The following is a 12,497-nucleotide window of genomic DNA, read 5'->3' on the forward strand; positions in this document are numbered from 1 at the left end:
TTATTATGAGCTAAATATTGTGATGGTAAAAATATTTAAGTGCGTCTTAAGTCTTTGATTTTAATTTATAATTTTAATATAACAACGTTTTTTTTGTTTGGAGGTATTGCTGCCATATAATAAAACTTGTTTGGAGCAATGACGCAATTGGGAGGGTAGATATGTTAAAACATCAAAGGAAAAGCAAATGGAGACTATTAATAGAGCTGCAGGGAGGAGTTGCCAGGGAGCCACAACTAACGACCCGAACAAAACAGAGGGGAAACGTACGTGCCGGCCTTGAAGCTCGGAGATCTTCCCGGGCTTCAACAAGGCGGAGAGTTATTGTTGCCCACGCTTGCCGATCTCCTCCCCCCTCTTCCCCTCCCCGCCTTCTTCGGCTCAATCCAACACACCGCCTCCTCTGTTGGATTCGGTTTCTCGGCGTTTGACCTCCGATCGCCAGGCCCCCATGAATCAGGGGGCCCTGCTCGAACTTCCTCACGCCGACGACAGCCCTGCGAGCAGCAAGGCAGAAGAATGCACGGACCTGGACATGGCCAATCTTAACATCGATGCAGAAACGGGTGAGCCGATCGGTCCATTCTTCACTGGACGCATCCTCATTTTTGCCTCAGTTAGTTGTTTTGATGGTGAATTCTTTGGTGACGCTTAGCGAAGAGGCGATCGGAGGTGGTGGAGTGGCTAAACTATATGATCCCCGACTTCAACATGAGCGTTGAAGCTTCGGCGGAGGAGCTGAGAGCTAGGTTGGTCGACGGTACCGTCTTTTGCCGCATCCTGAAGCGGATCATTCCTGCCTCTTCAGAGGTGGTTGAATCATTGGCGATCAATTTGCAGTTTTGGTGTTGGTTCTCGGTACAGGAACTCGATTTTTCAGTGATGATATGAACTCCGATCGCAGATTGTTGATGGTCATTGTGTTACCGAGGAGGAGCGCTTGGATAACATAGGCAGGTTTGTTTCAGCTGTCAAGAAGATGGGATTGCCCAGCTTTCGGGTGACAGACCTCCAACAGGTAAACATGTGGATGCAACTGTGAGAACTCTTATTTGGTTTTGATGATGCTTGTAATTCCACGCATAAGTTAAAACAATTTCGGTTTGGATAATGATTTAGGTTGTTACGTGATCAGGGACCTGTGACTGCCGTAGTATATTGCCTTTGGTCTCTGAGGGATCATCTCAGCTGGGACTATGGTGAAGATAAGGACTCACCAAGAAAGTTCGTTGGTGACCCAATAGAAAGGTCAAAACCTCTGGCACTCAATAGGCCAAAGACACCGAAGGTTTTGAGTGTGAAAAACAGTCAAATGGAGCAACACTCTGTAAACTCAGGAGAAAACAGAATAAACAGCTTTGTGGATTTGCGATTGAAGCATGTTCGGCAAACTAATCCTGTGTTATCAGGTATGGTCATGCTTGTGAAGCTCTCTATAGCAGTCATTGCCTACATTATGTACTAGTGGATCAAAGAAAATGTTGGTTCAGCCTCTTTTTTGTTGTAAAAACAGATGGTAACAAGCAATCAATAAATTTTGATATTCTCAGACAGAAAACTGAACAGTTCAAAATGTCATGCACCTTAAGACACAAACAAAATTAACACAAAAGCTTTTGACACTTCATGATAATGGGAAATAGTTACAGCCCATAAGCAGACATGGTAGTGTTGGTAGGTAGTTCGTTTCACATGTTGTGTTTTACTGTTCATGTTCTTTGCGATGTTCATGTGTGTGCTTAGGTTTTTGGGACAGATAAATGTCTAAGTCCTCTTGTTCTTTTTTGCTCTTTTATTAATGTTATTGACTAATGTAACTAATGTACAATCTGGGAAGTAATACTTAAATTGATGTATTACACAGAAAAGTGTTTTTTCATCACTTTCTTGGGGATCAAAAGGTCCTCTGAGTTCATGTTCACAAACTGTTGCTTGCATAACTGATTGCAAGAGTTTCATGCTTTCTATGCTAATTTTCTTAAGTTAGCTTTTGCTTGTGTTAGATCCATCAACTCCTCGCTCTCATCATAGCGGACATAAGTTCCACGAGCTTTTCCAGCTAAAACAAGGACACTACTATGAACTTTCTGCCGCTAAGATTTCTGAAATGATGGAATCAAACAATTTAGATGTAAGCTCTTCAGTTCGTTTACCATGATAGAGGTTTGTTTTTTGCTAAATTTTTTATATCTTCATAGTTTTTGCTTCGGTATTTCTTACATGCATTTGTTAAATCATTCTTTGTAGAATGCCCCCACTCAATCGCTTTTAAGTGTCATAAATGGGATTCTCGATGAAAACATCGAAAGGCAGAATGGAGAAATACCTTATGTATGTAACAAGTATGAGTTAAGTTAGTTTGTGGTCTCCATAAATGTCTGTCTAATATATATTCTCTTCTGTTTGTTCATCAGAGCTTTTTCTAGCCTATATAAGTATAATCTTATATTCAAACTTTGATATTTTAGCACTTTTTCCCCTAGCGTGTAGCATGCCTGCTAAAAAAGGTTGTGCAAGAGATTGAACGGCGCATTTCGACGCAAGCAGAGCATATACGAAATGTAAGAGAGGATGCTTTCACATTTATTATCTATCAAGACATTATCTTATTATTGTTTATGTTCAATTAGCAAAATAATCTCATCAAAATACGTGAAGACAAGTATCACTCAAGGATTAGAGTGCTAGAGACACTTGCGAATACGTTGAATGAAGAAACACAGGTATTTTCATTACAATGCAGCCATCTTTTTGGTGCTAGATAATGATTAATTTTCATGATTCAGATGGTTATGAACCAACTTCAGCATCTAAAGGTCAGTCTCTCTCCATCCCTAATTTGTTCGTAAATTCTATACTTGATGCTTTCTGTCTCTTAATCTCAAAGCTTGTATTTTCAAATTTAGTTATGGAAAAAAATGATTTTCTTGATATCCTATCTATTTTTTAGTTATATTTGACTTTAACTTTAAGACACCCTCCGCTGTCCATGTATCCATGTAGCTGATGCATAACATGCGCAAATGCAGATATAAATTGTCCAACTTTGGAAAACCACAGTTACAATAAATATTTGATCTCTTATAAATTCTAATTTAGGCCTGTTTTCATATATTGTGCAACCTTTTCAACCCGTATAACAGATGTATAACCAACATACTGCTGTTTATTTCCTGATGAGAAGTCATGATATCTTGAGGTACACCTAGATACCCTTTCAATTTGATTTGTGGAGAAATTCTTCCCAAAAAAATACTTCCTTACATGGAGGATATGTTGCATATTCTGGTGTCTTAAGACTCTTGGACAAGAAAGCATCATGTTCCTATTATACAGTTAGTCACTCACACCTTGCTCCTGAATTCATCTAAATATTGAGGGAAAATCAACAAAGACTTGTATAGCATACTTTAGTAGCAGCAATGATAATTCTGGCAAGCCTTTTGTAGAAAGGAGAAAAAATTTTTGAGATTAAAATTTACCATAAATATTAATCATTATTAATAATAGTATTATTATCACAAATGGTAAGTGATGAAGACAGGTTTTGAACCCTACAATAATCTAACAAAATGTTTAACAGCTACCACCTTTAGGTTTTTTGTAAATTTAGATGAATTTCTGTTGCTAGTGCTTTTTTTTAAAGAAGTGTCTACTATTATGGGAGAATGTCATGAACTTATCCGCTAGTAGGCAGTATGTTTGTGAGCTCCCTAGAGACATCCTTTCTAAAATAGCACTCTTCACTGTAACTTTAATGTTAAGTATTGCCTAAATTTCATTGTGTTCAATAAATATGGCAGGATGTTGGACTTAGACTTCAGATTGTCAGAAAAAAGACATGTGGTTGACAGCACATTTAAGAGTATATGGATAGAAAATCTCACAATTTTTAAGGTGATTGAATTGTTGCTTTGGAACACATGAGTTTTTTAAGAACAGGTTATTTTTATTTTTGACTTTGAGGTAGGGTTTGTTCTAGAAATTACTGTTGTATCAGCACTTCAAGTGTTGAAGTAGCTGAAACTCAGCTCACTGTCCAAGAACTAGAATTCTGATCCAAATTGGTCTGTATATGATAGAAGTAAGAAGAAATCATTGTTTCTTGTTGGATGAACTTCCAGAGCCGCTACTCCCTGATGATAAGCTAACTGTAGTGCTAAAGGCAGATCAGCAATTGATACTATTCATATTGCATAGTTAGAAGTTTTGATGGTCTAAACTATCCTCAGGTTTCTCAAAATCTGTATTTGCATATTTTCTATGATATTTTTAGCAATTTTTGTATTACAAGTCCAGCTGTCTATGATTACTAAATTATTAGTTGTTTGCTTTCAGGTTCTACAAATTAACGGGATAAAATATGTGCTCAGTACATAGAACAATACTATTTAACATCAATAAACTAAAACCAGAAGTAGAATTACTTAGTGTGGTCTGTACATAGCCAAAATCAGTAGAAATGAGAGATCCCATGCTTAAGTTGAAGGATGCTAATGGATTAATTGGGCCAGATGAAGATCTCCACAGGATCGAGACAGAAAAAAAAATTCTTACTATGTATCTTTGTTGTTTTTCTTGCAGACAGAAAAATCCATAATTGAAGAGAAGAAGAAACATGCTGAAGAAGATGTGGCTAAACTGAGGAAGGAGAAGGAAAATAGTGATAAGATAATTTCAGAACTGAATCAGAATCTAGAAGCCATGAAGATGTCATACAATGAACAGTTTCACCAACTGGAAAAGAAGGAGAGAATTGCTCAGATGGAGTTAGAAGAAAAAATAAAGGAGGCTGAATCCCTTTTAGAAGAATCAAGAAACAGAAGAGAAGAGATAGAGGCAATATCAGAATCTAAATGTCAGAATTGGAACAAGAAAGAAAACAATTTCCAATGTTTCATAAATTCATATCTGCGGTCAGTGCAGGTAATTCATGCTTAATTTTAGCTTTCTTTCACATGCCACTTAAAAAGTAACCATTAACTGTGCCAGGGTTTGAGATTATCCTTTGATTCCATCAAGCTTCAAATAGTGGATAGAGAGAAGAGATGGTTTGAAGAATTTACTAATTTTGGTAAGAATTTGCTAATTCAGATTTTAGCCTTAACATCTTAACATAGTTTTTTCATTCATCTTTCTGTATTGCATACAGGCCAAAAGCTGAAAGTATTAACGGATGCAGCAGGAAATTATCATTCAGTCCTTGAAGAAAACCGGAGGTTATACAATGAGGTCCAGGAACTAAAAGGTGTCCATTAAACATGGAAGTGCTACTTAGAAGTTCTAATGTTCATCTTTCTGTTAACACTTAATTCAGACTGCTTATACATTATTGACAGGAAATATTAGAGTATATTGTCGGATAAGGCCATATCTTTCTGGGGAAAATAAAAAACAAAGCACCATATATTATATTGGTGAGAATGGTGAGCTAATTCTGGCAAATCCCACTAAACAGGGAAAAGATGGACAAAGGGTATTCAATTTTAACAAGGTTTTTGGTCCTACTGCTACTCAAGGTTTTGACCATATAGCTGCAAAACTTTTTACCTTGTGCTTTATGTTCATGTTATTTATAGCATGTCTTTTCTTCGATTGTACCAAGTATTACCTGTGACTTTTGTAGTTTCACTAGGACAACATATTTTATTATTGTTATGTAGGTTCAGATTGGTATTGCAATCTATGTCTAAGATTTTTTTTTTTCATACATGTAGAGGAGGTGTTCTTGGACACTCGGCCTTTAATACAATCTATCCTTGATGGTTACAACGTATGCATCTTTGCTTATGGTCAGACTGGATCAGGAAAAACCTACACAATGGTAGGCAAAATCCAATTATCCTTTTCTCATCTTCAGCTCTAATGAAGATGTTTCTAAAGAATGAAATTTCGTCTTCACTAATAGATGATCCTACTCTGGAAACAAAATTCTTCTTCCAGACAGGGCCTGATTCATCATCTGAAACAGATTGGGGTGTCAACTATCGAGCTCTGAATGACCTTTTTCAAATTTCTCAGACTAGAATAGAGACATTTATATATGAAGTGGGTGTTCAGATGGTCGAAGTATACAACGAGCAAGTGCGTGATTTACTTGCAAATGATAGCACACAAAAAAGATATCCTTTAATTGGAGAAAGCTCATTGGAATTTTGTCTGCATATGATACCTCAATTTAATGCATTGTCGTTTGGGTTTTATTAGACATGTTTCCTGTTATTTTATTCTGAATAGTTCGACTTAATCCTTTTCTCACAATAATTCTTTTAAATTAAATTTCCTAAGTTCTTTGTCAGATTGTTTTCCTTAGCTTTCACACACTTGGAATCATGACCACTTCCCTGCCCAATGGACTTGCTGTCCCTGATGCTAGCATGCATACTGTTCAATCGACTTTGGATGTGCTGGAACTGATGGGGATAGGACAGACCAACAGGGCTGTTAGTGCCACTTCCTTGAATGAAAGAAGCAGCCGGTCACACAGGTTTTAGTCACTGATCATCTATGTGTGGACATATACCTTCAAATGATTTAATGCTTTCTCCATAATTAAGTAGTTGTTCCTTGTACAGTATTCTTACTGTTCATGTTCAAGGAATGGATCTGAAAACTGGAGCTACCTTGCGTGGTTCACTTCATCTGGTGGATCTTGCTGGAAGTGAGAGAATCGAACGTTCCGAGGTTATTGGAGAAAGGCTCAAGGAAGCACAACATATCAATAAGTCTTTATCTGCTCTTGGAGATGTCATCTTTGCTCTATCACAGAAGAATACCCACGTACCATACAGAAATAGCAAGCTTACTCAAGTACTACAAAGTTCTTTAGGTGGTTTTCCTATCTTCTGCTTTAGTTTGTGGCATCTTGTTTTGTGAGTTTGTCATGGTATAGCTAATTTACACACTTAATATTTTTTGATGCAGGTGGACATGCTAAGACACTGATGTTTGTACATATAAATCCAGATGTAGGATCTTATTCAGAGACCTTAAGCACCTTGAAGTTTGCTGAAAGGGTATCTGGGGTGGAGCTAGGTGCAGCAAGGAGCCAAAAAGAGGGCAAAGACGTCAGAGATTTGATGGAGCAGGTTCTTTTCTTGGCTGGTGCCATTTCAATTTTCCTCCCTGCAAATCATTATAATGAGGCATGAGACTTCATCAACTAAAATGAGATTGTCTGTTCTCCTCAATCACTATGATGAAATCTAAAGAAATACTAAAGGAATTGAACATTAGGCACCATAATATCCTCTCAATAAAATGGCTAAAATTCATAAGCAGCATACTCTAGCTTAGCTAAATTAATCTATTGTAATAGTGAATGACTAACATGGACCAGGATGAGTTACAATTAATTTAAGATATATAATGATGAATCTTCCTTGTGATGACATATAATACACACTTTTGCATCATCCGTTATTGAGCTAATTACAAATTACTCTTGTAGTTAAACCTCCTTAGCATCCAAGTCCCTAGACTTAAAAAATTTATATTGAAATCCCTATACTTATAAAAGTAAAACATTTAACTCTATTTATGTTTTTGGTGGTGACGGATGACAGCACCGTTGAGGGTTGTGGGTGCTTGTGGTCGGTGAGAATGCTAGGACTTCTACGTCTTCTTGCCAGGAGAGGAGCATGAGGAAGGAGAGCGACGGCGAAAGGTAAGGCAAAGGGAGAGGAGGAAGAGGACAATGCAGATGTCAATGCTTTGCATCTATGTCGATATCGTTCGGCAACTGCGTTTATGCCAATGCAGATACAAAGCAACGAAAGGGCCACTCGACATCTACATCGGTGCCAATGCAAATGTAGAATAGCATTACTCTGTAACTGCATCAGTGTCGACAACGATGCGAGAAAGGGCGGTGCTCATCCTTCTTGCCCCCTTCCCCTATTCCTCATCCTTCTTTCCCCTTTTGCCTCTCGGCATACACAAGGGAGAAAGAAGGATGAGCGATGCAGAACGATGCGGAGATGCCGAGCATCGCTCATCGTTCTTTCCCCCTTGCATATATTGAGCAACGAAAGAGGGAAGAAGAATGAGGGATCGGAGAAGGGGTGAAGGATGAGCACTGCTCTTCTCTGAATCATTGTCGGCATCGATGCAGATGTAGAGTACCACTGCCCTTCCCCGCATCGTTGTCGGCACCGACGCAAATGCAAAGTGGCGCTGCTTTGCATCTGCATCTGCATCTACGTCAGCGTTGATGCAAATGTCGAGCGGTGCTCTACATCTGCATCGGCGCCGACGCAGATGCCGAGCAGCCCTTTTGCCACTTTGCATCGGCATTGGCGCCGACGTAGTTGCTGAGCAGCGTCAATGCAGATGCAAAGCATTGATATCTACATCGTCCTCTTTCTCCTCTCCCGTTGCCTCACCTCTCACCACCGCTATCCCTCCTCATTCGCAACAGCCACACGCAGGCCCCAGCGGCACTATCGTCCGCCACCACCGAAAACATAACTGAGACGTTAAAATTATCTTTTTGCCCATCATTTTGTGTTATTTTTGTATGTGTTGTATCTTCCGTTAGTAAAACCAACGTTGTTAGAGTAAATGAAGTTAAATATTTCACTTTCATAATTATAGGGATTCTAATATAAATTTTTTAAGTTTAGATATCGAAATGCAAAAGAGTCTAACTATAGGGGGGTAATCTTTAATTAGCCTCCAGCTGTTCCATGTTGTTTCTTAAGTTTCCTTTTTTGATGAAACTACGGGATTTAACCCACTATATGGATGTATATTTAGAGTTTACATATTCATTTGTTCAGGCATACTGTCAATTAAAACTGGCTTTCTTGCATAATCTTGAGAATGCAATGTTTCTAGGAGTTCTATGAGCATTATCAACTTGAATTTTGAGGTAGCTTCTGGGAAGTAATTATTTGAGTTCAGTACTTTGCCATATTATAAATTTTTGCATAGATCGTCTCCTGTGTTCTTTTCCAATGTTTCTTCCCCATGCAGAGGAAGTAGCTAATACAAGAACTTGTTGAAGTCATGAGTAAAACTGACATAATATAGAACTAAATGGCCAACAATCATGAATACCAAGATGCCCTTTGCAATTCAGTATCATAGTTCAAGTCTTATGTCCTAAGATTAAGTTCTGCATGTGATCTGTTTATTATATTTGCCATTTCAGGTGACATCACTTAAAGATACAATTGCAAAGAAAGATGAGGAGATTGAACAACTGAAACTAAAAGCTTTCATATCAAGGTCTCCCAGTATAAAGAACGAAAGGAATAGCAACAATTTCTTGAGATACAATTCCTTCTCTCCTGCTCGCACTTCAACCTTAGCTGGGACCATGCAACATAAACAGAGGACATCGACTGGAAAGCTGCTGAACAACAATAACGAAGCAGCCAGAAAATCTGAGAACTGCTCAGAGATTGGAGATCATTTTGAATATGGTTCACAGAAGTCAGTAGATGATAACAAAAACCAGGACACCTTTATGCAGCTGAAGCACACAGGAGGGATCTCAGCTCAGGCTTCTGCAGATATTGAGCTTTTGGGCTTTGGTGATGAAGATGCAGAGGAGCATCTGAGTGATATATCTGATGGCGTACTTTCCATGGGGACAGAAACAGATGGCTCACTGGGCAGTGTTGTTGAGTTCAGCCTCTTTCCTGAACAGAAGAAATCATCTGAAGCCCCAAAAGTGAAGATGTAAGTAATTTCTGTATTCATGCATTAACAGCCTACAATGAGCTCCAGGTTCTTCATTTGTCATAATTATAGATATATGATTACCTCTTCAATATAATAAATGTAGGCCTAAAATTCCAGCATCGATACCTAAACCACCTCCGAAGAAGACTGCGCATAGCACAGCATTCTTGCCAAAAACAAATAATGCATTGAGGCCTCCAAGTAAGCTTTAATTTCAAACATAGCAATTCAGTGTCCAACATTCCTCTTCTCAAATTTGTGATTGAACTATCTCTGTATCTCTTGACTGTTAAATCTATATATCTTCAGAATCAGCTACATATCAAGGATAATAAAATGGTTCCTCTGGAATTCAACTTCACTGTCATCTGCAGCATCTGATTTAAATATATCATTAGGAAGTCATAGTTCATGCTAGTTTGAACAAGAAAAGACAATATGTTGATTTTGCGAAGGAATTCTAACATCTTCATTTACTAATTATGTTCTTCTATTTGATGTTTTCTCAAGCTTCTCTTACAATGCCACGCTCACGAAAAAGCACAAGCCAGGTTACAATGTCATCACCGGCCAGGCCTCCAAGACGATGGCAGTAGGTGATGTGCTCTAGTGTGACTGCTACTTAACAACTAATGGAAGTGATTTTACGCAGCAGTAAGGTAGCATAAGGAAACTTTTGAGTTGGTTCTGTAATCTCATAATGGAAGGGGTAGTTAGAGAGCAATAGCCTCTGCAATTTTGTGTTTCTCTTGAGTGATCATGAGACAGAAACATGTAATGCTTGCATCTAGAAAACAGTGGCACTCATACTTCGAACGAAATGTTCCTCAATGTCATTGGTGCCTCGAGGAGGGATGGCTGATTTCGAAAGCCTTGAGTTGAGTTATTCCTGCAAGAGAAGACTATCATTATGTATGTTCCCAACTTAATCCTCTGATGCTTAGATCAACAATCGAATTTCTATAGGGAATAATAGAGAAAGGAGAGAGAAGAACCTAAGTTGTTGCCAAAGGATTTCTTTGACATGGTGTTTCTAGCTTCTAAGGTTAAAAAAATAAATTTTAAATTATTTTTATTCAGAGAATATTTTCTGTTTTAATTTATGCTGATGTGGCAGATTTGATGGAGCTATTTTTTGTCATTTTCTACTGTCTAACTGTGAAGTCTTTGTAGGATAATGAATATTGTCCATTTCAAGAAATCAATAACCATATTGTAGATCCAAAAGATAGATGAACTCTTGTGAGAACGAGTGAAAATATTGTGCAGTGTAATGACACAGCCAAATAGGCTTCTAATACTAAAATCAATAGATGAGTTAGGGTGTGGTTGCTTGGCTAATCGCCTTGTGACTGCCCACTTGTATTGAAAAGCAAGTTTGTGGATTTAAAGACACCGATAAATGTGAAGGAAGTAGGAAGACCCACCACCAGCCTGTTCTTGACAAAGATGAGGAGCATTATGAACAAAACCAGATAGGTCATGGTTGGGAGTTCGGAATGGGAATGAACACTAACATGCATTGAATGATGCTTGAGAACAGAATCATCGTGTTGTAATTAATCCTTACATTATCTGTAATGTGTAAACACAAGAAACTTGCAGCTTGGAAGTCTCTCACGTGTCTATGTGCATCTCAATGATATATCTATCTATCTTTTCTCTGACATGGTTACCTGCTCCGACCAAATATTTGTTGGGGTAAAATGTAGGGTATTATGATTAAGAAATTAATAAAAATATAAGAAAAAAAGCGTGGAAAGAACGTTAACGCACATACATGTTGTTTTAAGATGAAGTCTTATCTCTATTTTCACCTCACGATTCAACTAGTATTATTTATCCTGCAAGCATGATCGTGGAGTCACTTGAGAAGATTCTTTCATGAAACTAAGCAGCAAAAATCAAATAACGAAAAACAGACTATCATGAAATAGTACATGTCCAAGGGACATATCCTTTCATAAATAATATTTAAAAAAATTATTTTAAAATTAAATCCAACAATCCCTCACAAAACTTAAAATTTTCAAATATCAAAATTGAAACAACTAAAAAATAAAATAAAAAAATAATAAAGTGGCCGCTGGATGCATATACAATGTGGTTAATGAAGTGCTTCATGAAGTTTGAACTTCATTTGTTTAAATACCTTTCATTTGAAGGTAATAGAGTGAATGAACTATTAGGATCAAGAGCACTAAGAGGGGAGGGGTGAATTAGTGCAGCGGAAAACCTTCTAAGATTAAAATCGAAAACTGCGTTCGTTTGATAGAAGTGATTTTGGTAAGAAAGCCGATTCGTAAATCACTTCAACTTTTAACTAGGAGAGATGCAGCAAAGATATGAACGCAGTTTGCAGTTATGATGGAAATCAGAATATAAGCGCAAACTGAAATATGACGTTCGTACGATAAAAGCGATTTCGGTATAAAAGCTGATTCGTAAGCTACTTTAACTTAAGATAAGGCGAGATGCAGTTAAAGCAAAGATATAAAGGCAGTTTGCAGTTATAATGGAAATCAGAACGTAAGTGCAAACTGAAATACGACATTCGTACGATAAAACTGATTTGCGTCTTAAACCCCGATTCGGAAAGCACTGAACTTTGAAACACGTTTGTAAAAACACAGAAGGCAGTAAGCTATTGAGGAGGTTTGTAGTAAAGATAAGATGCTCAAAGTAAATGCAAATCGAGATTTAGAGTGGTTTGGTTAATCTTGACCTACTCCACTTTTGACTTCCTCTACTAACGAGGTCACCGACGTCAACTAGAGGTCTTCCTTCAATAGGCGAAGGCCAACCAC

General features: G+C 37.8%; 1 protein-coding gene across 2 annotated transcripts; it reads left to right on the forward strand.

The window, feature by feature from the left end:
- The first annotated feature begins 229 nt into the window (after positions 1-229).
- On the forward strand, positions 230-10,705 carry LOC135595418 (kinesin-like protein KIN-14C). Of its 2 annotated transcripts, XM_065086301.1 has the most exons (21): positions 230-566; positions 656-810; positions 905-1,018; positions 1,136-1,409; positions 2,004-2,131; positions 2,248-2,331; positions 2,484-2,561; positions 2,631-2,723; positions 2,787-2,816; positions 4,585-4,926; positions 4,993-5,074; positions 5,153-5,248; positions 5,340-5,519; positions 5,718-5,824; positions 5,944-6,122; positions 6,323-6,487; positions 6,576-6,829; positions 6,925-7,088; positions 9,155-9,687; positions 9,794-9,891; positions 10,201-10,705. In XM_065086301.1, the coding sequence occupies exons 1-21, from the start codon at positions 452-454 to the stop codon at positions 10,284-10,286; spliced, it is 3,357 nt and encodes a 1,118-aa protein (XP_064942373.1). In that variant the 5' UTR covers positions 230-451; the 3' UTR covers positions 10,287-10,705. The 2 variants fall into 2 exon arrangements, with proteins under 2 accessions (XP_064942373.1, XP_064942380.1); XM_065086308.1 differs by lacking the exons at positions 230-566; positions 656-810 and having other exon boundaries at positions 894-1,018; positions 1,120-1,409.
- Positions 10,706-12,497: the final 1,792 nt, after the last annotated feature.

Source organism: Musa acuminata, chromosome BXJ1-2 (assembly GCF_036884655.1).
Source record: "Musa acuminata AAA Group cultivar baxijiao chromosome BXJ1-2, Cavendish_Baxijiao_AAA, whole genome shotgun sequence".
Classification (NCBI taxonomy): domain Eukaryota; kingdom Viridiplantae; phylum Streptophyta; class Magnoliopsida; order Zingiberales; family Musaceae; genus Musa; species Musa acuminata.